The following is a 25,380-nucleotide window of genomic DNA, read 5'->3' as shown; positions in this document are numbered from 1 at the left end:
GCATTTTTATGTGTATTCTCCAGAAACAGTCTCCCGTCGATGACGCCAGGAATCCGGCACCAGTTGATGCTGGTGATCCTGTACCCAGCATACTTCTGGCACCGATTCTCCAGTCCGCACCGTCGGTGATCTTCTTTTGGTAAGTTGGTTTTCTCCTTTGGGCTTCAGGTCATTGTAGCAGTGAGTCAAGTCCTGCTGACCTTTTTTCAGCCCTATATCTGGCTCCACTTCGATGTCGATGACTGTCTTGATATGGGCATGTTCATCTTGGAAGCGTGGAGCGACACTGATGGTACCGATCCTGAGACAAAGGTACCGGTGTTCTTTTCTTCTATTCTAGAACCACACCGATGGTACCGGTCATCAACCAAGGGTGCTGGTGCTTTTATTTTTTTACTCTGGACCAACACCATGGGTACCAGTCATGTCCCAACGGTACCGGTGTCCTTTTCTCTCTGCTTGGCAATGTCACCATGGGTACCGGTCATGGACCAATGGTACCGGTGCTTTTTTTCTCTCTGCTTGGGAATGACACCATCGGTACCAGTTATGGACCAACAGTACCAGTGTTCTTTTCTCTCTGCTTGGCAATGACACCATCGGTACCAGTCGTGGACCAACAGTATCAGTGTCCTCTTCTCTCTGCTTGGCAATGACACCATAAGTACCAGTCATGGACCAACAGTACCGGTGTCCTCTTCTCTCTCCTTGGCAATAACACCATGGGTACCGGTCATGGACCAACGTCCTTTTCTCTCTGCTTGGCAATGACACCATCAGTACCGGTCAGGGACCAACGGTACCGTTGTCTTCTTCTCTCTCCTTGGCAATAACACCATGGGTACCGGTGCCTTTTTCTCTCTGCTTGGGAATGACACCATCGGTACCGGTCATGGACCAACGGTATCGGTGTTCTTTCCCGTCTGCTCCAGTGGTGCTGTGTGCTTTTTTCATCTCGGGAGTGTTGACCCTTGGTACCGTCATTGTATCCATTGGTACCGGTTCTTCTTTTTTAACTGTATTCTCTTTCATGCCCACGATTTCGGTCGGCGTCTACATGTTTTCACTGTTCCTGTGGGTGATGTCGACGTTTCTAATGGGTGTCGACCTCCCTGCTCGATGTCGACTTCTCGACGCCATGTTATTGTCATCAGTTTTGATCGATGTTGCAATCCATATCGGCATCCAGGTCGAGGTCGGACTTTTTTATCGACATGTTCAATTATGCTCCGGTTGTTTAGGTTCTCAGCCCTGTCGACACCATCTCTTCTAGTGCTGCCCGGTTCAGTTTTTTGATTCCGGGAATATTTTCACGTGAGTCTTCAATGCTTTTGTTGACTCCTATCCCATGACACCAGTTGTCCTTGCGGTTACGGGTGTCGGTGTTGTATTGATTCCTTCATGGTCTTGGTTTTGACTGGTTGAGAGGCTTGGGGTATCTTTTGGAACTACACCCCATCTCTCTCTGAAGTGGTGGGTGCCTCTTCATCACATGTGCTTTTTTCCCCTGATTGAGGTTCGCAAAGCCTTCATATTTGCATGACATGTTATTTTTTTACAGATCCATTAGGGAATTTTCTGTAACTGCATTCCTTTGGGAGTTGACTTTGTACAGTCATTTCTTTTCCTATGGAATGTCTTTTCCTTCCTTGTACTTATCTCAAGGGTCCTTTACTTCCCTTTCTTGATCTCTTTGGGGACTATTTTGACACGCCCTTTGAAACAGTTAACATGCGTCATTGTTTCCCTCCTGGTTAAATTCATCCTCACGGTTAGTGTGTAGGCTTCTGTCTTTCTGGGCAGAGTGGACAAGGCTGGGGACCGGTTAGCCAAATGGGCTTACTAGATTCCTTTCCTGCCTGAATGGTTTTACTTGGCATACATTTGTGGACACATTCCATATAGCCGCTTTTCAATTTCAGTACCTGTTTTTGCAGATCTGTTTTTTATGGATCTGGTCTGCATCTGAGTGTCTCTTTTTATCATTACTCAACAGGACAGGTTATTGAATACGTCTGCTTTGGGGAGGTGTTCCTGGGGCTGTGCTGAAACATGTTTCCTCTTCATTATGGACCTAGTGTACCAGTTTTCACTTTCACGGTAGCTGTCTTAGCGGTTTTCATGTACTCCTATGAGCCTAGCCTTCTGAGTTTCTCTTCATGTGGAGGCTTTATCCACGTAATCTTTTCACCCTGTTCAAGTTTCAAGTTTTATTATTATTTGATGACTCGCTTATTTAATTTGCTAAGCGATGTACAAACTTCTAAAAAGAAACTAGGTTACATAAAACTAACTAAGTTACGTGAGACTTACTAATAAAACAAACATGAATTGGGGTGGAAAGGAGGGAAAAGTTACAATTCTTTCTTAGAGGGAATAAATAAAGAAGGGCAGAACATAAAGGAGGGGAGAGAATTAAAAACCTGGAGTGTTAAGTCATGTCTAAAAATTTAAATATTAAAAGCATCTTTAAAAAGATACGTTTTTAAGGATTTTTTAAAAGAAGTAAGGTCCCTTTCATCTTTAATGTTCTCAGACTGTTTTCTTTTGAGAGTCTACGTGGGATCTTAGGCAGTCTTTCCTGTTTTTCTCCTGCTAATTCCCCTTGCAGGGTTCTCTTCGTTTACTGGTCTTTCTCTTGATTGTCAAGGCCACTGGCTGATGGTGTTTTTTCTGGATCTCAGACCTCATGGCTCTGCTTCCTGATTTTCCAGGCAGCTGCTACAGGCTCCAATTCATACGGCTTTCGAGCTGTGTTCTTCCGCCGTTCTCCTTCCCAATTTTGGTTTGTTTCCTCCCAGATTCAGGGGGTGTCTACTTGTGCTGGCCACATCTATTCGATTACGGGCCTTCTTGTTTTTCCATTTCCTGAACATCCGTTTTTTTACATAGTTGTTTTTTTCCCTGAGAGATGGTTAAGGCGTTTTTCTAACCCATCTCTTTTTCTTTACCGTTTCATTTTCTGTACCCGTTTTCCTGTCTGTGTTTCTTTGAGGTACTTTTTGACTCCACTCTTCTGAAAGTGTTTCTTTTTCATATTGTTTCTATCTTCCACATGTTGTTTCTTTGAGCAACAGGCATTCTCCTGTTTCTGTTATGCCACAGGTCGGACTACATTCTTGTACTCCTTAGTAGTCCTTGTTTTCCAGTGGTAGGGCTTGTCTCTCAAAGCTTATACATCTTTGATCTCCTCTAGTTTCTAAAGGAGGTTCCCTTTTTATTGGTTACCTCCTTGCATGGTCTTCATGCTTGCTGCATCTATTTTCTGTCTGGGGGGTTTATATGGGCATTCTACAGCCTCATAGTCTTTCGACTGCCAGACATTGGATTTTTCCCGGTTTTTTTCCTATTTTTTTCTTATGATATTTTAGAACCTCATGATTTTCATCATCTACTCTGTCCTCAAGTCCTCCTTCCTTGCACAGCCAATTCAGGGGTTTTACATTGCATGTACTTAAGCAAGGAGTCTAGGGCTCTCTCCTGTTATGTCAGGACCTGTTTTTGTGACCTTGAAGGTGATTGGTCATCTCCTCTTGCTGCTTTTCATGGGGAGCTGAATTTCCTAGCAACCAATTTCAACAGTTCTTTTTCTCCTGGATTGGGGCGAGCATATTTTTATATGCATTCCCTTCACTTCTTCTCCTGTTGAGCTTTTTTATCAAGCTCACGAGAGCTGTTACCACCATGATGCATGGTGACCCAGTCAACATGGGTTCTCCCTTCTTCGTCCACTCAAATTTTAGGGAGCCCTTTCTTCTCCTCATTTTCCTGCTCGGTTCACTCCGACTCAGGAATCTTTGATTTCTTCCCATCTTCATTGTTTTTTTTCTTTGGGTTGTGTCCGTTTCATTTACATCTTTCTCAGCCTATTTGTTGATTTCTGCCAGGGCACCAGCCATTCGCCCTTGTTGATATCAACAGTGGTTTCGTTTTCTTTCCTGGTGTCTTTTTTTCTCTGCCTGTTTCCACCTTCTTAACCGGTGGTATTTTGTCTTTGCTTACTTCTAGCTCTCAGACTTCTTTTTAATGCTATTGCATTTTTTCCCTTGATCTGTCGAGGGGCGCCCTCTTTCAGGTTTCTCCTTTAGTTCCCAGTATCATGACAGGGGTTTTTCATGTGTCATCTGGACTATTCCTGTGGTTCTTCCTGCTTGTTGATGCTACCATTTATAACAATGTGAACTATGGGCCCATAACCTTTTATATATATATAAATGTCCAGAATGATGTATGTTAGTATAAGTTTCCATGCACAAATACCGTGTTATGGGAATTGTGCTGCTATCTGGACTACACTTACTTTTTCCACTATTCATTAAAGGAAGCCTCAGCCCCACCACTCCACCGCAAAATTATTATTTTATTGCGAGAAGATTTGTGTGGCTCTTCATCATTGGCCGTCCTTGTTATATAGTATTCTAAGGTGTTTTGTTTATATTTTCCATTCACAAAAGTGCTTCAATAAATAATTCAATAAATAGTGCTAAATGTTTCTATTTTGTAATGGTACTTAGCTTGCGTTATCCAACTTGAACACAGCCAAAAGCTGTGGGGTCAGACTCCTGAGCTTTTGGCTGTGTTCAAGTTGGATAACGCAAGCTAAGTACCATTACAAAATAGAAACATTTAGCACTATTTATTGAATTATTTATTGAAGCACTTTTGTGAATGGGAAATATAAACAAAACACCTTAGAATACTATATAACAAGGACGGCCAATGATGAAGAGCCACACAAATCTTCTCGCAATAAAATAATAATTTTGCGGTGGAGTGGTGGGGCTGAGGCTTCCTTTAATGAATAGTGTAAAAAGTAAGTGTAGTCCAGATAACAGCACAATTCCCATAACACGGTATTTGTGCATGGAAACCATTTATAACAATGGCATCAGCTCCACTTGAGTGTATTATCTGGAAAATGTTTTTTCCTTCTGTCTCTCACCTCTTCCAGGAGGATCGGTGAGTTTCATGCCCTGCTAGCAGCTTCCTCCTTATCAGCCAAGGTGTTTCTGTTTTCATGTCCACAGTATCTTATACTATTTTCATTTTGCTCAGTCAGTTCTTCTCTCTGTGTTGTTTCTTGCACCTCGTTTTTCCTACAAGGCTCCTGGCTTTATATGTTTTGTCCTATAAGCGTTTTTTTCTCCTCCTTGTTACTCAGGTCAGAGCCGCAGTGATTTTATCCCAACCTTTTCTTTTGATTCAATTCAGTTTGGATATCCTATATTCATGGGAACAATTTTTTCTTGGCTGATTGCCTCCCTTTCGTTCTCCTTTCCTCTGACTGGCCTGGCACGGGGATATCGTGTCCCAGTCCCTAAATTCAAATTCTGGCAGCTTTTGCTGTTTTCCTTATAGTTACATTACTGAGGAATTCTGTACAGCTGCCACCTGGTCCTCAGTTCATTCCTTCACTTCTCACTATTGTCTGGTCTTTTTCACCAGACAGGATGGGGCACTTCAGCCATTATGTTTTCCAATTGTATTTTCTTTGGCCAACTCTCCCACCATCCCTTCTCTGTTAGCTTGGAGGTCACCTATCAATGAGAATATGCTGCCTGCTTGTCCTGGGATAAAGCACAGTTACTTAGCGTAACAGGTGTTATCCAGGGACAGCAGGCAGATATTCTCATATCCCACCCACCTCCACGGGTTGGCTTCTTAGCTGGCTTATCTTAACTGAGGGACCCCGTGCCTACGTCGGGTGGGAAGGCACTCGAGCATGCACGGTGCGGGCATCAAGAACTTTTTTCAAGTTCTTGAAGTGTCCGTACTGGGGCTCCGTAGGTGACGTCACCCATCAATGAGAATATCTTCCTGCTGTCCCTGGATAACATCTGTTACGGTAAGTAACTGTGCTATACTGTGTGTGTGTGTGTGTGTATATATATATATATATATATATATATATATTTTATTTTATTTTTTTCTTTGCTTACTTCTAGCTCTCAGACTTCTTTTACTATATATATCTATATCTTAGTATAATGTTATGTCACATTATTGGTATTTTTTATCCTTGTTTGGTAGTAAAGCTATGAGTTTAATAATATCTGACCTTTTTCAATAATTACATATTTTCTACACAATCTCCGCCTCCTTTACAAATGTTTAATGATCACCAGATGCAGGTTTATACCAATGACTGCAAAATCTCAGCAGTTTAATCATTACTGTAAATAAGCATGACCTTAATGTCATTGCATCATTTGGCACTTCTGGGGAAAAAACCTTGAAAATAGTGAGATTTTTTTTTTAAGTTTCTGAATCCGAGCTTAAAATATTTAATATAACTTGATTATAATGTGCTTCTGTTTATAAGGCAATGAAAGGGGAGAAAGGAATTGGTGGTACCATTACAACAGCAGATGGCCTTGGTGATGAGCTTACAGAAGATGCATTTGGTAAGTGAATACTGGTAACAATAAACCAGTTGAGTCCTTACATTTAAAAAAAAAGTATTTGAACTCTTACATATCCTATATACTGTAGAATGTGTAATATCACAATTTCTTTATTTGATAGTTGATTTTTAATTTTTTTTTTCTTCCCTGCAAGTTACCCAATGTTTAGAATCCCATTTTCTTCAGTAAACAAGCTATTATAGTTCTTGGGCAATGATCACAAATCACAGCTGCCCTCTAAAGCTAGTATACCTGTACCCTGTACCCTGGGTAGGACATGGCTGGAACTTTTATGAAGTCTGAGTGCTGCTTTCAGAGTGCTTCTAGAGCAGGGGTGGGCAACTCTGGTCCTCGAGGGCTGTAATCCAGTCGGGTTTTCAGGATTTCCCCAATGAACATGCATGAGATCTATTTGCATGCACTGCTTTCAATGCATATTCATTGGGGAAATCCTGAAAACCTGACTGGATTCCAGCCCTCGAGGACTGGAGTTGCCCACCCCTGTTCTAGAACCTCCTATTCCAAAAAGTAGGAACCAGATCTTGGAATTAAACCTGGGTCTCTGTATATCAGCACATGTCACAGGCCAGACGTTTAATGTTATATACATAAGCCTCATGGATTAGTATATACAGTGGTACCTTTGTTTACACGCATAATTCGTTCCAGAAGCATGCTCGTAAGCCAAAGCACTCGTATATCAAAGCAAAGTTCCCCATAGGCCATAATGGAAACTCAGAAGATTCATTCTACAACCAAAGTTTGCTATGGTGGCCCAGGGGTGGGTACCTACCTGTGGGCGCTGCAGCCCTTTCAGCGTGGTGGCTTCCTACCCTCGGGGTCCCCGTGTGGCTGCCCTCCCGCTTCGGCCGATGCCTCTGCCGTCCACCAGCGCCTCCTGGCTTCCGATTCAAGCCAACCGCCATCCTGCAGAAGCATGCGCAGGCCCTCTCAACTCCCGAGTCAAGCTGGCCGCCGCCCCGACAACACGCGCACCACGTGCAAGTACGCAGGACGTCATGCGTGCTTGTACATGGTGCGCATGTTGTCGGGGCGGCGGCCAGCTTGACTCGGGAGTTGAGAGGTCCTATGCATGCTTCTGCAGGATGGTGGCCGGCTTGAATCAGAAGCCGAGAGGTGCTGATGGACGTCAGAGGCATCAGCCGAAGCGGGAGGGCAGCCGCACGAGGACCCCGAAGGAAGCAAGCCACCATGCTGAAAGGGTTGCAGCACCCACAGGCAGGTACCCACTCCTGGGCCACCATAGCTGAGAGCTCATTTAGCAAGTCAAAACTTGTTTTGTGAGTTAAGGTTTGCAGGAGTGTTTTGCTCGTCTTGCAAAACACTTGCAAACCGCAGTACTCGCAAACTGAGGTTTGACTGTGTGTATATATATATATATATATATATATATATATACTAATCCATGAGGCTCATTTTCAAAACAGATAAAAAGTCCCAAAAAATGGCACAAAGCAGCGGGTGTTTTTTGGTTGGTTTTTTTTTTTTTTTTCAAAAACATGCAAATCATCAAGGTGCCCCTGCAATGTAGAATGCCAGAATTAAAATATGTGCTGGGATTTGAACCCATAACCTCTGGAAGATGAGCACAGGGCTTTTACCTTGTGAACCACAGCTGCTTCCCTGTGGTTGTGGGGGTTCCTACCATGAGAGCTTAGTGATCCTAGCCATGTGAAGGTGAAAATACCTGAGATCATAGCTTAGCAGATCCCTACGCTATCATATCAGATTTGAGGAAGAAATATATTAGTGAAAGCTGCTGCGGCTCAAAGTGTAAAAGCCCTGTTCCCATCTTCCAGAGGTCATAGGTTCAATCCCAGCACATATTTTAATTGTGGCTTGCAGGTGCACCTTGATGATCTCACAATGAGATCAGTATTGTGCAGCTGCACACCTCCATTTGCAATGAAGTAGAAGCCATGCTAATCTGTTTTTTCTGTTTTTAAGCTTTTGCAAATGAAGTTATGTATGTAATCTATATATTTTTTTCATGTGCTTTCTTTGCTTTCAAGAATGAGCTGATTGGAGCACTGTTTAGTCAGAAAACAAGGGTAGCTTTTTAGAAAGAAATCTAAAGCTGTGTTTTTCATGTGCTCTGCTTCCTCTAATTAGCATGTGCTGCGTTTTCCTCTAATTAGCAATTAGCAATGCTGTTTGTCCACAAAAATAGAAGGTTTTGCATGCAATATATCTGTTTTGATGTGCCCTGTTTATGTGGTGCCTTATTAAATGTAGTTTGAGCTTAATAAAGCATAAAGAAAAACCCAGAGATCTATTTAGCAGATCGCATTAAGGACTGCCAAAGAATGCCTAAGTTCCGTCTATAGAACTCAGATCTATTTGAAGCCCAAACTAAGCTCAAAAGTAGACTTGGTTTTCATTCGCCTACAATATAGGCATGATATGGACGCCCTAGGTCGCTCAGCATTATGTAAATGAATCAAAAGACGTCTGTATTGAAGCCTCGCCCATTCCACGCCCACGCCTATCGAGTTAGGCGTGAGTTTTAAACATGGGTGTCCATAAAATTGTGGACACATCTCAAAGTGACATCCACGTCCTTTGGATGCCTAAGTGCCAATTATCGCTCGTTAAGGCTCTTAAATGGTTCATTATCCACTTAGTTTGGACGTCTAAGTCACGCTCAGCATTAGGCGTGATTTAGGCGCCCTTTATAGAATCAGGGCCTTAGGGCTTCTTTTGTAAAGCCATGGTAGCAATTCTTCTGCAGCAAATGCACTGAAGCACATAGGAATTGAATGGGCTTTGCCGTGGGGGAATCACTACCACGGCTTTGTAAAAGAGGCCCTTAGCGCCCACTAACGATTAGCACATATTAAATACCATACAGCCCATAGGAATATAGTGGATTGTATTGCATCAGTGTGCACTAAATCCATTAGTGCACCTTAGCAAAAGGACACTTTTGCTAAGGTGCAGTTTTGCTATGGATACTTTTGCTAAGGTGATCTGAGTTCTATGGACACATTGTGTCCTTTGGTATTAAAATGTTTTGAGATTAATATACCGTATTTTTTGCTCCATAAGACAAACTTTTTCCACCCAAAAAAGTGGGTGGAAAAAGGGTGCGTCCTATGGAGCGAATACCCAACCCCCCCTTGATTACCTTATTTTAATTTTGGTGCCCTCTCTCGCTGGATGCGGCTGCCTTTCTAGTGGCAGAGCGGCGCACAAGGCTGTCTGCCTGGTTGGCTGATGCAGCTACCTCCTCTTTCCTCCTGTAGCGGCAGAGCAGCGCACAAGGCTGCCTGCCTAGTTACGCGCTGCTTACATTCTCGGAGGAAGTAGCGTGGGACCAGGCAGGCAGCCTTGTGCGCCGTTCTGCCGCTACAAAAGGGAAGAGGAGGCAGCCTCATCAGCCGACCAGGCAGGCAGCCTTGCGCGCTACTCTGCCACTGGAGAAAGCAAGTCCTGCTTCCCACACACTCCCCGCAGGCCAGGCACGAGCAGCAGCAGCCATCGAGCCGCTGGGAGTTGGCATGGCAGCGCAGCCCTGATGAGAGCGAGCAGCAACACTAACAGCAGCAGCGGCGGCTGGTTCCGGCCTCCCACTCGCTTCCCTCTCTTCCCCCAAGGCAGTGCTGGGCGGCACATCTGGGCCTCAGCTGCCTCCACCACCATTCCTCTGATTCCCTTCGTGTTTGGGCAGGACATGGAGGAATGGGCCCGTCAAGCTGTGCCGGAGGAACTATAAGGTACAGGGGAGAGGTCGGAGGGGGTACGGGGGGCCCTGCCTGCCTGCCTGCCTCGAGGTGGGGAGTGAGGAGTACAGGAGGAAGGAAATAAAGCTTAACATGGGGAGGGAAAGAGACAAAGCAAAGAAATGCTGAAGGAGGAGGGACACAGGGACATGGAATAATGCTGGAAAGGGGAGGAATAAAGATACAGAGATGTGATACTTAATGGAAGGGGAGGAAATGGTACACATGGATAGTGAAGAAGAGAAGAAAGATTATATACTTTGGGGGGCCCTGCCTGCCTGCTTGCTTGCCTCAGGGTGGGGGGCCTTGCCTGTCACTAGACCTGCCTGCCTGCCCTGTCCCTACCTACCACTAGACCACCAGAAGGGGGACAGGGTACAAAGCCTGACAGGGAGGGCGGACAAGGTGCAGAGCCTGGCAGGGAGAATTTTGGTTCAGAATGGGATTTTTTCTTGTTTTCCTCCTCTAAATCTAGGGTTCATCTTATGGTCAGGTACATCTTATGGAGCAAAAAATATGCTAATTGTAGAAATCAAGACATCTGGTGTCATGAAGCTAAGCATAATCCTTTTGCCCCTCCTGCACATACTCAGATATGAAAAATTAACAAAACTTTTAAACACTAGCTCCCCTTTTACTAAGCTGTGGTAGATGTTTCTATCGCGGCCCAGGGCACTAAATGCTGCGATGCTTATAGGAATTCTATGAGCATATGGGCATTTAGCACTTGTTAAAAGGGGGGGGGGGTAAGCTAGGAATTCTCAAATGACAGATGATATTTTTATCATAGTTCAATTTTTTATGCCCATTTGTTAAACATAAACTGTAATGTCACATCGAAACTGGGATTGTTTGAGAAATAAGAAGAAAGGAAACCTACAAATTAAATATAGTGTGTATAAAATATGATGTAATGAATAAGTTAAATATATCATATTGTTTTTATCTAATTTTCTTGACTAAAATAAAACTTTTCTTTCTTTAGCTACCCAGTTGCCAGCAGGTTTAATAACTACAGATGGACAGCAACAGAATGTTATGGTTTATACAACATCATATCAACAGGTGCTGTTTTCTTTCATTACTTGCCATAATATACACTGTAAAATACTACCACAGTAGTCCTATCTAGCAAAATGTGCATGATCATTTTGGTGGAATAATGTTCCTCTGTAACAGTTCTCAATGCAAAATGCATTGGCATCAATAATCCTTTGTCTACTAAAACATAGAAGAGGCTTGGTGGGGGGGGGGTCTTTCTTTTTTGACAAGGGCCTCACAGATCAATTTGTGAAATAGTTTTATAGGAAGAGATCAATCAAACCAGTATGGAGAGGGGTGTGTGTGTGGAAAACTTAATTTATATAATTTCCATCACGTATTGGTTAAATTATACTGCAGTGTAAAGACCACAAGATAAGTGAAGATTTCAACTAACAGCTGGACTGAAACTGGAGACCTCAGCAAATCTGAATAAAACTCCAGAATAAAAAATGGGGCTAGTCTATATAGCAGTGCTACTCACTACCATATGGGAGATCTGTTCAGTTCCCAAGTCTAACCTCTGCTTCCTAAGTATCCCTCCAACCGATACACATGGGTATACACACTAACAGCAGATAAAAGACCAAGAGCTACTGACTTGTAAGTGATCCTATAAGTATCCCATGCAGCCCAGAAGCATTTCTCAGTCTCCAGCAGATAGAAGTAGAGAATGACAAGTTTTCTTGTGGCCCAGTCACAGCACACATTAGATGATGACTTTGAATAAACAGTTCTATTGCCATAGAAATCAGCTGGGTCTGGTTCCTCTGCTTCCACTTTTATGGGTGTGTTTCTCATCTGTAGGACTCTGTTTTCAACTTCTCTAATATCTTATCAAATACCACCATGCTTAATAAACCTTATAACATAACTTTATTTTTCTATACTGCCACAATCAGATGATTTTTAGGCGGTTTACACCGAAGAAAGCTGGACAATCAGCGAAGTTCAAAATACAAATAGCAAAAGTACAACATTTCTTAAGAATAGTCAGAGTAGAATTATTGTTATTAATATAACTTCTATTTAGGAAATGAATTTATCGAACAATACAGTCTTAATTTCTTTCCGAAATGCGCCATAAGACAGCCTGGCTCCATTGATATACTTACCCAACCAGGACTGCTGCTTACTTGCTTGAAAGATAAAAGTCCTATCCAGAAAAGACTTGTATCTACAGTCAGTAATTTTTGGATAGGCAAATAAATTACAATTTCTGATTATCCTCGAAGGGCTGTATAGCACGAAATGAGACAAAAGATAGGTAGGGACCAATCCCCAAACCAGCTTAAAGCAAATGCAAGAAAATTTAAACATTACTCATGCCTCCACCGGCAACCAGTGCAGCAGTCTATATAGCAGGGACTAACATGGTTGCTTTTCTTCAGTCTAAATATCAGACGCACAGCCGTGTTCTGTACTATTCTCAATTTTCTCAAAATTTTTTTAGGTACACCCAAATAAATGATATTGCAATAATCCAATATAGATAGAACCGATGCCTGCACCAATAATCTAAAAGATAGAGAATCAAAGTATTTTTTGATGTTCTTTAGTTTCCATAGTGCATAGGGATTGGTCACTCTTACAGCTCCACTATTTATCAAACTGCAACAGTAAAATCAAAGCATTAAAAAAGTAGAGAAAAAGACCTCAGTTTGGCTTCATAGGTCTGAAAAATCTCCACTTAGTCCATATACTTATTGAGTATTACAAAAATTCCTTAAATATCTCCATGTACCTATTGAATGTTGCAAAAATTCCTTAAATGTCTGAGAAGACCAATCTCATTATGAGGGGCATTTCGATAGAACATCAGTTTGAACATTTTGAGAAAGACGTCCAGAAATTCAGTAGTAAAAATGTCCATTCTCAAAACTGCCATATGTCTAACTTAGTTTATTTAAATAAATTAAAAAATCTAGACATTTTAACCCTTAGTACATCTATCTCTTTTTGATATTCCCAAATATAAAGATGTCCACATGAAAAACGCATAAAAGAAAGCTGTTCAGATGTGGTACCCAATTGTCCTACCCTTATCAGACCAGCTTGCCATCAGCTGATCACATCAGGGGAACCCCATCAGCTGAGCCATTTCAGGGCTTCCTGCCAACTCAGCTGATGGGGTATCCCCCTGCCAGGATCAGTTGAACTTGCAGGGAGATTTCTCTCTCCCTCCTTCCCTTACAGGTACTGATCCCCCAGTCTCCTCCACAGAGACCCCTTACATCCTCACACACTCCTGACATCCTCCCACACACCCCTGTACCTTTGGTACCAAATTCGGCAGGAGAGATGCCACTCCCTCCTGCCACCGGGCCCCATCGAGCCCCGACATCCCCTATACAACCCCATACCTTCAATGACAATCTGGCAGGAGGGATGCCTACCTCTTCATAATGGTGGGCTGGGATGCACTGAGAGGGGCCTGAGTATTAGGACGTCCAACTTAGGCTGGTTTTTGGATGTTTAAATGTTTTGATTGAGCCTGAATGTCTAGTAATATAGAAGTCTTATATACAATGAATCAATCGCATAAAGATCAAATGTATAGTGAATAAATCAGAACTTAGCTGTGCTCCAAATACAATTGATCCATTCTTCCAATAATGCCAGGATCTGCTCCATCATCTGGACCCACAGAAGAATTCTACAACAGCTGACGGGGATTTCCCATTTCGGCAACAGCTGCTTCAGGGGTATTTTATTCACCAAGTGTCCACACTCAATTCTTCCTTAACTGATTTTGTCAACATGGCGTTTAGGCACACAGACACCAAGATTCTTATGCTTCCGTGTCCATAAAGGCACTTCCCCTTTTCAGGGGCCTCCCCCAATCAGCTTCCATGACAACACGAAACAAGCAGCTAGAATCATCCAATCACTTAGTAGAATGCTGACCACTCAGTGCGCGCATTCAGCCCATTCAGGCTTACTTTTCTAACAAAAATATCCAATGCTGTTCTTATTGTCAAAGGTAACAGCACCAGTTGCCTCATCTCACAGGTGGTTTGCACCACTCCAACACTGCACATTTCAGGGATCCAAAGATATGCCCATATTGCTAACAATGAAGCACCAAAGGTTCCTACATTCTTCCCGTATTAACACCTGAGTGATGCTTCAACAGCTGAGTTTTTAAAGCATGTGATGTCTGTCCTACGTACAAGGAGCAAGGATATTGAATAACATATATACGAGGGGTGTTCAATAATTTATCTACCTGAGTATGAAAGAAAGTAACAAGCATGTTGAAACAAGTCTGTGCATGTTATGACATGTCTCAAGTTACTCATGTACAGTTGCGACTCAATGCAAGTCTAACATTCCAAGAGATAGGATGTCAGGAGAGTCCTTGTGCAAATCAAGTAAGAAACTGCTAGATTTGGAACACCGTTCAGTGATAAAAATTTCTCACGATAGGAGGGAAAAAGCCAAAGGAGATCCATGAATGCATGACTGCAATTTATGGTTGGTCTGCTCCATCATCCTAAAAATTAAAATTTTGGAGCAAGCAGTTTGTGGGTAGAGTCTATTGAAGATGACCCTCACACTGGACAGCCTGTGGAAGCAACTTCCACAGAAATGTGAAGGAAAGTCGAGGATTTAATTTTGTCAGACGAAATAAGATTTCCCAAATAGCTGAAGAAATGGGCATCTCAGCAGGTACAGTTTGGAAAATAATTCATGAAAAGTTGGGCACATTCAAGGTTAGGGCAAGATGGGTTCCAAGAATTCTGACACCATGTCAGAAGGCTACGAAGCTCCAGTGCTGTCAGGAGAACTTGGAGATGCTGCGTGAAGACCAAGTTAATTTTTTTATCATTTGGTGACTGGAGATGAGACTTCGTTCTATCACAGAGATCTCGAGTCCAAAATGGAATCGATACAGTGGAAGCACAAGTCATCCCCCACCCCCAAAAAGTTCAAGACAGAAAAATCTGCAGGCAAAGTCATGGCAACTGTCTTCTGGGATAATGAAGGATTTTTGCTTCTGGAGTTCATGCCACACAAGAAAACCATAACCGGGGAGAGTTATGCCAACACAATGATCACTTTGTAGGAGTCAGTCAAGAAGAAAAGGTGAGGAAAACTCACATCAGGCATGCTGCTTCTTTAGTACAATGTGCCAGTGCATATGTCATGACAATCTGACAGGCTATCATCTGAGAACATCTGAGCTCTACGCTTGTGGAGATGGCGCGGTATACAAACCTAAGGTTTAGTTTAGTTTAGTTCAGCAGCTGAACCATACACCCTACAGCGGGGGTCGGCAACCCGCGGCTCCAGAGCCGCATGTGGCTCTTTTTCACCTTTGCCGCGGCTCCGGTAGTGTGTCACGCGGGCCGGAGTCTTTCAGTGGCTGCGGCGCGCTCCTAAAGAATGGGAGGCGCGGAGGATGACGTGTGATAGAGGTCTGCACAGGAACGGGGATCACGGGGATCCCGCGGGTTCCCCCCCCCCTGGCCCACGGGACTCCCACGGGGATGAAAACAGCCTACCTAAATTTTGGCGATGCAGGCATGCAGCTTACAAGTCCGGCGTCGCGGCGGGAAATAGCCATGCTGAGCAGTGAGCTCAGCACGTACACAGATGAAAGCCTTGCTTGCTGATTGGTCCGGCGGCCCCGCCCCGCTGTGCCGCCGGACCAATCAGCATCTAAACATTAAGATAAGAAACAATATATGCAGTGTTAGATTTGTTTTATAATGGTTTTGCGGCTCCAAGTTTTTTTTTCTTTTCGAAAATGGGTCCAAGTGGCTCTTTATGTCTTAAAGGTTGCAGACCCCTGCCCTACAGTCTTGACCTGGCTCCCTTGGATTATTTCCTGTTCAGAGTTTTGAAGAAATCTCTCCTTAACAGCAGTTTTCAAGTGATGAAAATGTGAAGGAAGCTGTTACATCCTGGTTTGAAGTTCAAACAGAAGAATTATTTTCAAAGGAGTTAGTCATTGCAGGAAAAGTGTATGAAGTGTATGGAGCTATCAGGGAACTATATTGAAAAATAAAACAATTTTTTTTAACTCTCTTGTTTTCTACTGAGCCAGATAAATTACTGAACCCCCCTCGTAACTCCAATGGAGGTATATGTGGTACAGTGGCATACCTAGGGTATGTGGCACCCGGGGCTCATCAATTTTTGACACCCCCCCCATCTATATGAAAAATATGATTTTTAGTAACAATCCACATATCGCACCACAAGAGTGTACCTAGGAAAAGGCTGCATCTTAAACACTCTGCAGTGAGCACTAAAACACCAACACATACATTGTAAAATTAAACAAGCCAGATCCCGCACAGTCAATTGATCCTGTAGTCAATGCCAACTGAAAACTGTGCTCTTTTCATACACACAGAACAGAGATACACCCTTGCGCAATATGGAATAATCACAAACTAAAAATAGAAATATGTAGACAAAAGTTAAACTGAACCGCCAAGAAACCAGACCCTGGATACAATGCAACACCACAAAAAACAGTAACACATGTCCCTAATAGAGTGCAAAATATAAAGACAGTAGATGTAAATTTGAAAAAACTGATACATAACAATCACCACTTTACAAATTAACAAATAAAAATAAAACAAATGATGAGAAATAAAAAAATACAATTTTATTGGACTAATCCCCGTAAGCTCGGTCCCCATCCCCGCAAACCACCTGATTCCATCCATACAAGCCTTGAACTGTTTATATTAAAGTATAAAAAGAAACAATATTCTGTACAATTGTCAATTTATAAATCAGCGTCTTCTCCCCACTCTCTTCCCCATTTCCCTTCAGCATCCTCAGCCCACTCTCTCTCCACTTTCCTTCAGCGCATGCACATAAAAACAAGCAAGTAATTTTATATCATTTTCATTCTATTCATTCATAGAAATTAAAGTCTAGATAATGCCAGTCACATAACAAAACATGATTTTACAAAAATAATTCCCTGCACAGTCAAGCCTGCAAGGATTACTAGATGTCTTTCAGCAGCTCCCCTCCCTCCCTCCTCCTTACCTTTGTGATCTACCAACAATAAAATTTTAAAAACACAAAGCACGCTGTACGCAGAGAAAATGTTAATTATCATTTATATTCCGCGGGTTTTCAAAGAGGTCAAGGCAAATGACTTTATGCAATGTCACCTCAGTAACAACTATACAAAAATAGACAAATATTCCCCCTCCCTTTTTACTAAACTGCGATAGCGGTTTTTAGCGCAGGGAGCTGCGCTGAATGCCCCACGCTGCTCTCGACGCTCATAGGCTCCCTGCGCTAAAAAACGCTATTGCAGTTTAGTAAAAGGGGGCCATAGTGCAAAATATAGACAGCAGATATAAATTCTCAAAACGGACACATTTTAATCACTAAGTTGAAAATAAAATCATTTTTTCTACCTTTTTGTCTGGTGATTTCATGAGTTTCTGGTCCTTCTTCTTTCTTCTCCTGCCCCCCCTTCTTTCTTTCTCTCTTCCCCTGACTCCCCTCTTTATTTCTGCCTTTCTTTCTCTCTCCCCCTGGCCTCCCTCTTTATTTCTCTCTCCCCCTGGCCCTCCTCTTTCTTTCTGCCTTTCTTTCTCTCCCCCTTGACCCCCTCTTTATTTCTGCCTTCCTTTCTCTCTCCCCCTGGCCCCCCTCTTTATTTCTGCCTTTCTTTCTCTCTCCCCCTGGCCTCCCTCTTTATTTCTCTCTCCCCCTGGCCCTCCTTTTTCTTTCTTTCTCTCTCCCCCTGGCCCCCCCTCTTTATTTTTTCCTTTCTTTCTCTCTCCCCCCCCCTAGCCCCCACAAAGCCATTGTGCCAATTTCTCCACTTCCACGATTCTTTCCCTACCCTTACCTCCAAGCCAGCAGCCGATTTCTCCCTGCTCCTTCCCCAATGTCCTGAACTTCATCGGGCAGCAGCAGCATTCACAATTCACTGCTGTTGCCCGCTTCAGGCCTTCCTCTCTGTCGGGTCCTGTCTTCATGAAAACAGGAAGTAGGCAGGACCCGGCAGAGAACAAGGCCTGAAGCCTGCAACAAGGCCTGAAGCCGGCAACAACAGCGAATTGTAAATGCTGCTGCTGCCCGAAGTAGGTAATGGAGCACCAAGGCAGACCGCTTCTCCCCCTCCCAGCCGAACCCCCGATGACCCTCCTATCTCCCCCCCCGTGAACCTTTCCGACTCTCCCAGTGAGAGCAGCAAACCTCCTTCGCGGCTTTCTCCTCCCTCTGCCGCATCACTGATGATGTCATCAGTGATGCGGCAGAGGGAGGAGAAAGCCGATGCTACTGGAGGGAGGTTTGATGCTTTCGCTGGGAGGGTCGGAAAGGTTCACTTGGGGGGGGGAGAGATAGGAAGGTCAGCGGGGGTTCGGCTGGGAGGGGGGAGAAGCAGTCTGCCTCGGTGCTCCAAGGCCTGGCGCCATTACCTTTTTCGATAATGGCGCCGATGCTGCTTTCGCTGGGAGGGTGGGAGCACGATAGGGACCGGGCCAGCTGTGCACCCTCCCCAAGGCGGCACCCGGGGCGGACCCCCCTCCCCGCTCCCCCCTTGGTACGCTACTGATGTGGTATGATCCTTTAGCAGAAACTTTTCAGAAGTCATAGGGTGTTGTAAAACATTGGGCTTAAAATATCACCCAAATTACTATTCTTCTCAAAAGGAAAAAAAAACTTCTCCCCAACCTCCTTTAGGAACCCATGATGGAGGGTTTTCCTCCCATTTGAAAACTCTTTCCTGTCAGCATTTCTCTCCCTTATGTTCATGCCAGGCTGGGAGAGTTGAACAGAGGGGCAGAAAGAATTGTCAGAATGGGTTCCCTCTCCCAATATGATTGGGCAAGAGATCCTGTTCTGCAAATTAAAATAAATCATAAATGGAAGCTATCTAACAATCAAATTCATGTTTATTAATGGCTTTCAGGTCTGGGGAGAGATATGCATGTTATCCATTTTTCTTTCTCTCCAAAGAACTCCTCAAAACAAAGACATTTTATACCGTATCTGACATTGTAATAATTACCATATGTTAGAATACAGTGGCACAGTTGATTACATATCATGTGTGTGTTAATCTGTGGGGAACATATATCCTCTTTTGTTCTCTCTGTGAAGGCCTAAGCTTTCTGTTTTTCTGGGAAAACTATACCTCACCTTTTCCATTTCCATGCAGCTGCTACCATATACCAAACACAAATTCACCCCTGAAAGTTCTTAACATAAGCTTTTTATTTGTTTTAACTTTGTTCATTTCTACATATTTTTTTCCCTTCCTAACTCTGAGCTATTTTTCTTTCTGAGAACTTCAGCTTACAAAATTTTAATATTTTTATTCAGGTGGAGGGGCATAATCGAAAGGGATGTCTAAGTCCGTTTGCGTCCAACTCACAAGTCATCCAAAGTAAAAAACAGCCTAAGACACATTGTTGAAAAATATGTCCAAAATTTTTTTAGTTTCAAAAATCATCTAATTATATGTCCTGCCGATCTGATCGTCCAAGCTGCTAAATCGTCCATCTTTATACCACATTTCCGTCCAACTTTTCGTTCAAGTCAAAAATGCCTAAAACAAGCCCTGTTGGACGTGGGAGGGGTCTGCAAAGTGATGGACTGCACACCCAGACATACCACCTAAATAGTGGGGTACCTTACAGGGCACTGCTGTGAATTTCACAAAAAGGGTGCCATGTCTTCTCCTCCCTACAGCTAGCTCCCTTATAGGTCACGGTGAGCTCCCCAAACCACCTCCAGAATCCCCTAGACCAGGGGTGCCCACACTTTTTGGGCTTGCGAGCTACTTTTAAAATGACCAAGTCAAAATGATCTACCAACAATAAAATTTTAAAAAAATAATGCACACTGTACGCATAGAATTGTTAATTATCATTCCTATTCCGGGGTTTTTTCAAAGAGGTCAAAGCAGATGACTCTATGCACTGTCACCTCAGTAACAACCATACAAAAATAGACAAATACCCACCCCCTCCCTTTTTACTAAACCACAATAGCAGTTTTTAGCGCAGGGAGCTGCGCTGAATGCTCAGCGCTGTTCTCGACGCTCATAGGCTCCCTGCGCTAAAAACCTCTATTGTGGTTTTGTAAAATATAGAGAGCAGATATAAATTCAGACACATTTTGATCACTAAATTTAAAATAAAATAATTTTTCCTACCTTGTCTGATGATTTCATGAGTCTCTGGTTGCACTTTCTTCTTCTGACTGTGCATCCAATCTTTCTTCCCTTCTTTTAGCCTGTATGCTTCCTCTCCTCCTGACCTCATTCCCCCCCCCCAACGTTTTCTTCTTCTCTCCCTGCCCTCTCTTTCTTTCTCTCTTCATGCCCCCTTTCTTTTTTTCTGTTTCTCTGTTTCTCTTCTTTCCTTCTGTCTCCCTGCCTGCCCTCTTTCTCCCTCCCTGCCCTCCCCCAAGCCACTGCCACGGCCATCGGATAACAGGCCCCCAAAGCCGCCCGCCGCCAGCCAAGCTCTCCTTGCTTTGGGCCCACCAGCATTCCTCTCCCTGACGTCAATTTTGCCGTCGGAGAGGAAGTTCCGCTGGCCAGAACTTCCTCTCCGATGACAGAATTGACGTCGGGGAGAGGAAGGCTGATCGGCCCAAGATCGACCTATTGAGAGAAATGCTGCCGGGTCCTGCCTTTGAGGAAACAGAAAGTATGCAGGACCTGGCAGCAAGAAGAGCAAATTGCAAGCTTCACTGACCTGTCTCCTGCTTTAGCCCGCGAATGGGGCTCTAACATGTGCGTGCCGGCTTCCCTTCTCTCCCCCCCCCCCCGGACATAACTTCCGGTTTCAGAGGAAAGAGAAGGGAAGCCGGTACAAGCACACGTTCATAAGTTCTCCAAGCCGTTTTTTTTTTTTTTTTTAAATGTTGAGCAGCGGCGGCAGCAGCAGAATTCAGGAGCAGGCCAGTCAGGAGGGGAAAAAAGAGAAGGGAAGAAGGGAACCCGCTCTGCGATTGGGGTCGCTTGAGCGAGCGACCTGTCGATCGCGATCGACGTATTGGGCACCCCTGCCCTAGACCCACTTATCTACCACCCCAATAGCCCTTACAGCTACAGGAGCCACTTATATGCCAGTACAAAAGGGTTTTGGGGGTGTATAGGGGAGTATACATGTTTATGTATCAATGCAGTGATTATAGGGGCTTATGGGCATAGGTCCTCCTCTCTATGGGTCCCTAACCCACTCCCAAGATGACTTAAGCTGCCTCTGTGTTGGACGACTAGGCTTTCCTATGCCAGGCGGCCAGGTGATGATGGTCTGGAGGCTGAATTTTAAAGATGTGATTAATATTTTTAGGGGGGGGGGTTGGTGATCACTGGGGTAGTGTGTGGGGGTCTGTGTTATATGTTTTCAGTGCTTATCTGGTGAGTTTAAGTGGGTTTTTGTGACTTAGACCATGTTGTACATGGTCTAAGTCACAACGTCCAAGTTCCGTCGATCCCAGCCTGTATAACTTTCGGTTATACATGCTGTACAACTAAGTCTAAGCCGGCCCACGTCCCGCCCAACTCCCGCCCTCAACACTCCTCCCGAAATGCCCCATCTAGCTTTGGTCGTTCAGCAGCACTGGCCTAGGCCTAGGCCTAGGTTGTATAGAAAATACGTCCAAAACCGATTTTTATTATCGGCACTTGGACGTATTTGGGAAATGTTCGTCCAAGTGCCGACTTAGGCCGGTTTTTGGATGTTTTTCTCTTTCGATTATGAGCCCCTTTGCTTTTGTCATAGCCAATTTAAAATAATCTTTCACAGATAGTTCCACAATTCAACTGTCTCACTTACCCCAATTAATTTCAAAGTTAATCACTCCTTTTACTAAGGTGCGCTAGCGTTTTTAGCGCACGTAGCAGATTAGCGCGTGCTAACCCTGCGCTCCGCGGCTAGAGCTAATGCCAGCTCACGCTATTCTGCGCATTAATGCCCTAACGCAGCTTAGTAAAAGGAGCCCTTTGTATCACCTTGCATGCTCTTTATTTTCCAGTTTTAATTATTAATAACACCCATGGTGCTCACATAACCTCAATACTTAGAGGCCTTAAGAGGACTCAATCTCTTGGAAAACTGCCTAGTTCTAGTTCTAGTTCTACCCCTCCCCCTCCTAGGCTGTAAGTCAGTGCTTCTCTCCAAATTTCTATTTTCAGCTTGGGGAGAATGCTCATAAGAGTCTTGTAGGGGCCTGGGGCTCCTCAGGGATATAATGCTGTGAAAAGCCCCAAAATAAGTAACTGTTAATAATGTAAATGTCAGAAAAGTTCAAAAAAACTGAATTTAGATATAATTCTTAAAAATTAATTTTATTTTTACTAGTACGCAGGTGTGATGTTTATTCTGTATTGGAATCAATTTGTCACTTTAAGCGAATTTAAGCATTATCCCAGGACAAGCAGGCAGCTATTCTTGACTGATGGGTGACGGCACCGACGGAGCCCCGGTACGGACAATTTTAGAGTGATTGCACTCTAAGAACTTTTTAGAAAGTTCTAGCTCGGCCGCACCGCGCACGCGCGAGTGCCTTCCCGCCCGACAGAGGCGCGCGGTCCCTCAGTTTCTTAGTTTCTTAGTTTCCGCGGAGCTAAGAAGACGCGTTTTCAACGGCTGTTGAAAATTTTTTCATACTTGCCTTCCCGCTCGCGTAAACGTTTGGCTAATTTGCCTTTTTTCTTTCTTTTATTTTGTTTAAAAAAAAAAAAAAAAAAAAAAAAAAATTCTTTCAATTTTTTCTTCAATTTCGGTTTTCCCCGGCGGGGCCTTCTGCCACCATCGAAGCCTCGGCCTTCGATTTGGCGGAAGCCGTTTTTCCTTTCATGCCCCCTCAACCGGGTTTTAAAAAGTGCCAGCGGTGTGCTAGGCCTATATCTCTCACGGACCCACACAACTGGTGTTTACAGTGTTTGGGTCCTGAGCATCAGGCCTCCTCTTGCACCCGCTGTGCTACTTTGAAAAAACGAACTTTAAAAAATCGCTTAATTCAACAGCGATTGTTGTTCGGTGCCGAGATGTCCGACCCCGTTCCTTCGACTCCGGCTTCGGCACCGATTCAGTCGGCACCCTCGTCTTCGACGCCGCGTGATTCCACACCGGCATCCCAACAGTCAGGTAAGCCGGCTAAGAAGCCTTCCCCGCTGGAACGTCTTCCGGCCTCGAGTGCAGTGAGCCCAATCCTGCCGCCGGTTCGACGCCAGCGGAAGCGCTCCGCCCCTATAGAGGTGAGTCCCTCGACATCGGGCTCCTCATCTCCGGGGCGTCGAGCGGCACCGCAGGTACCGCAGAAGAAAAAAGCGGTACCGGTGCCATCCCTCGATGACCGCATTACGGCCATCCTTCAGGTGCAGCTGAAGGAACAATTAGAACGACTCCTTCCTGCCATCATGACACCGAACCTTCCGGTGCCAGTTCGCACCGAGCCATCGGTACCGGTTGTTGAACAACCTGTATCGGTACCGATTGTGGAACCCGTTTTAACCGCTTCCACTGTTTCGGTACCGCTTCACCTAACCTCATCGGTATCGATGCCAGTCCTTGCACCGGAGCCGAGAGCTCACCATCAATCGGTGCAGACTTCGGCACCGGTGCGTCCGATAACTTCTCCGGACACGGTATCGATGAGGTCGGGTAAGTCGATACGCAAAACCCGACACATGCAAACGTCGACACCTGAGTCTCGGGACCATTCTTCCCATGTAAGGGACCCTGATCTGTGGGGAGACTCAGAGGAACCCTTTCTTTCTGAAGGAGAATGTTCCTCAGAGGAGGAGGATTCGGCTGTCCCTGACCCATCCTCCAAACAGGCCACTTCCTCTTTCTCTAGTTTTTTGAAAGAGATGTGTGAGTCCTTGTCCATTCCTTTGGAGGCTGAATCCAAAAAGTCTAAAGCTTTTTTGGATGCCCTTGATTTTGATCAGCCTCCAAAGGAATTTTTGAAACTTCCCCTTCATGACATCCTAAGGGAAACTTTCTATAAGAATTTAGAGACTCCTTTAACTGTCCCAGGGGCCCCACGTAAACTGGATTCTCTATATAAGGTAATTCCCATTCCTGGGTTCGACAAACCTCAACTACCACATGAATCCTTATTTGTCGAATCCACCCTTAAAAAGACTTCAGGAGCCAGTGTATATGCATCTGTCCCTCCTGGCAGAGAAGGAAGGGCCATGGATAAATTTGGTAAGAGGCTCTACCAAAATGCTATGTTAGCTAATAGGGCTAGTAATTATGCTTTTCATTTTTCTTTTTATTTAAAGCATCTCCTTACCACCATGGCTTCTTTCGAGAAATATCTTCCTTCACGAAAGCATTCCGCTTTTCACACATGCTTGTCGTCTCTTCTCCAATTGCGTAAGTTTATGGTGAGATCCATATATGACACTTTTGAACTTACATCCAGAGCGACAGCAATGTCAGTAGCTATGCGTCGTTTGGCCTGGCTTCGGGTATCCGAGCTTGATGTTAACCATCAAGATCGGTTAGCCAATGCCCCATGTCTAGGGGATGAGCTCTTTGGGGATTCCATGGACTCAACCACACAAAAGCTCTCTGCTCATGAGACGCGCTGGGATACCCTGCTCAAAAATAAAAAGAAGCCTCCTCCGCCAAGACCATACAGGCAGCAATCGGCCTATCAACGCCGTTTCACAGCCCGTCCATTGCCTACCACTGCTCAACAACCTAGGCGTCAGAGACAACAGCAACGTCAGCCTCCCAGACAACAGCAACAGCAACAAGCTGTAAAACAACCTCCTCAGCAAAAGTCACAGCCCTTTTGACTTCATTCTCCGCAGTATAGCCAGTATCCCTATTCCTGCTCTCCTGCCTCAACCAATAGGAGGTCGACTTTCTCTGTTCCTCAGCCGGTGGGAAGTAATCACTTCGGACCAATGGGTCCTCAACATCATCCGCCACGGCTACTCTCTCAACTTTCAGACTCTCCCACCTCAAAGCCTGCCAAAAGAGTCTGCTTTGAACAGTCCTCAATCAGCCCTCCTTATTCAGGAGGTCCAATCCCTCCTCCTTCTGAACGCTATAGAGGAAGTTCCTCTAGATCAAAAGGGGCAGGGATTCTACTCCCGCTACTTTCTAGTTCCCAAAAAGACAGGAGATCTCAGACCCATCCTGGATCTTCGCGATCTCAACATTCATCTGGTAAAAGAAAAATTCAAGATGCTTTCTTTAGCCATCCTTTATCCCCTT

At 44.3% G+C, this 25,380-nt stretch overlaps 1 protein-coding gene across 3 annotated transcripts in view; it reads left to right on the top strand.

Annotated features, from left to right (window-relative positions):
* Window positions 1-25,380, top strand: part of NFYB (nuclear transcription factor Y subunit beta) — a 67,914-nt gene that overhangs the window by 37,363 nt on the left and 5,171 nt on the right. For all 3 annotated transcript variants that reach the window (XM_033951480.1, XM_033951479.1, XM_033951477.1), the window contains exons 5-6: window positions 6,323-6,404; window positions 11,133-11,212. In XM_033951480.1, coding sequence (XP_033807371.1) covers window positions 6,323-6,404; window positions 11,133-11,212 — 162 coding nt within the window. The remainder of the gene's footprint in view (window positions 1-6,322; window positions 6,405-11,132; window positions 11,213-25,380) is intronic.

The sequence above is a fragment of the Geotrypetes seraphini genome, chromosome 7 (assembly GCF_902459505.1).
Source record: "Geotrypetes seraphini chromosome 7, aGeoSer1.1, whole genome shotgun sequence".
NCBI classification, from domain to species: domain Eukaryota; kingdom Metazoa; phylum Chordata; class Amphibia; order Gymnophiona; family Dermophiidae; genus Geotrypetes; species Geotrypetes seraphini.
The sequence above is the reverse complement of the archived record's forward strand: the minus strand, read 5'-3'. Positions and strand labels throughout refer to the sequence as shown.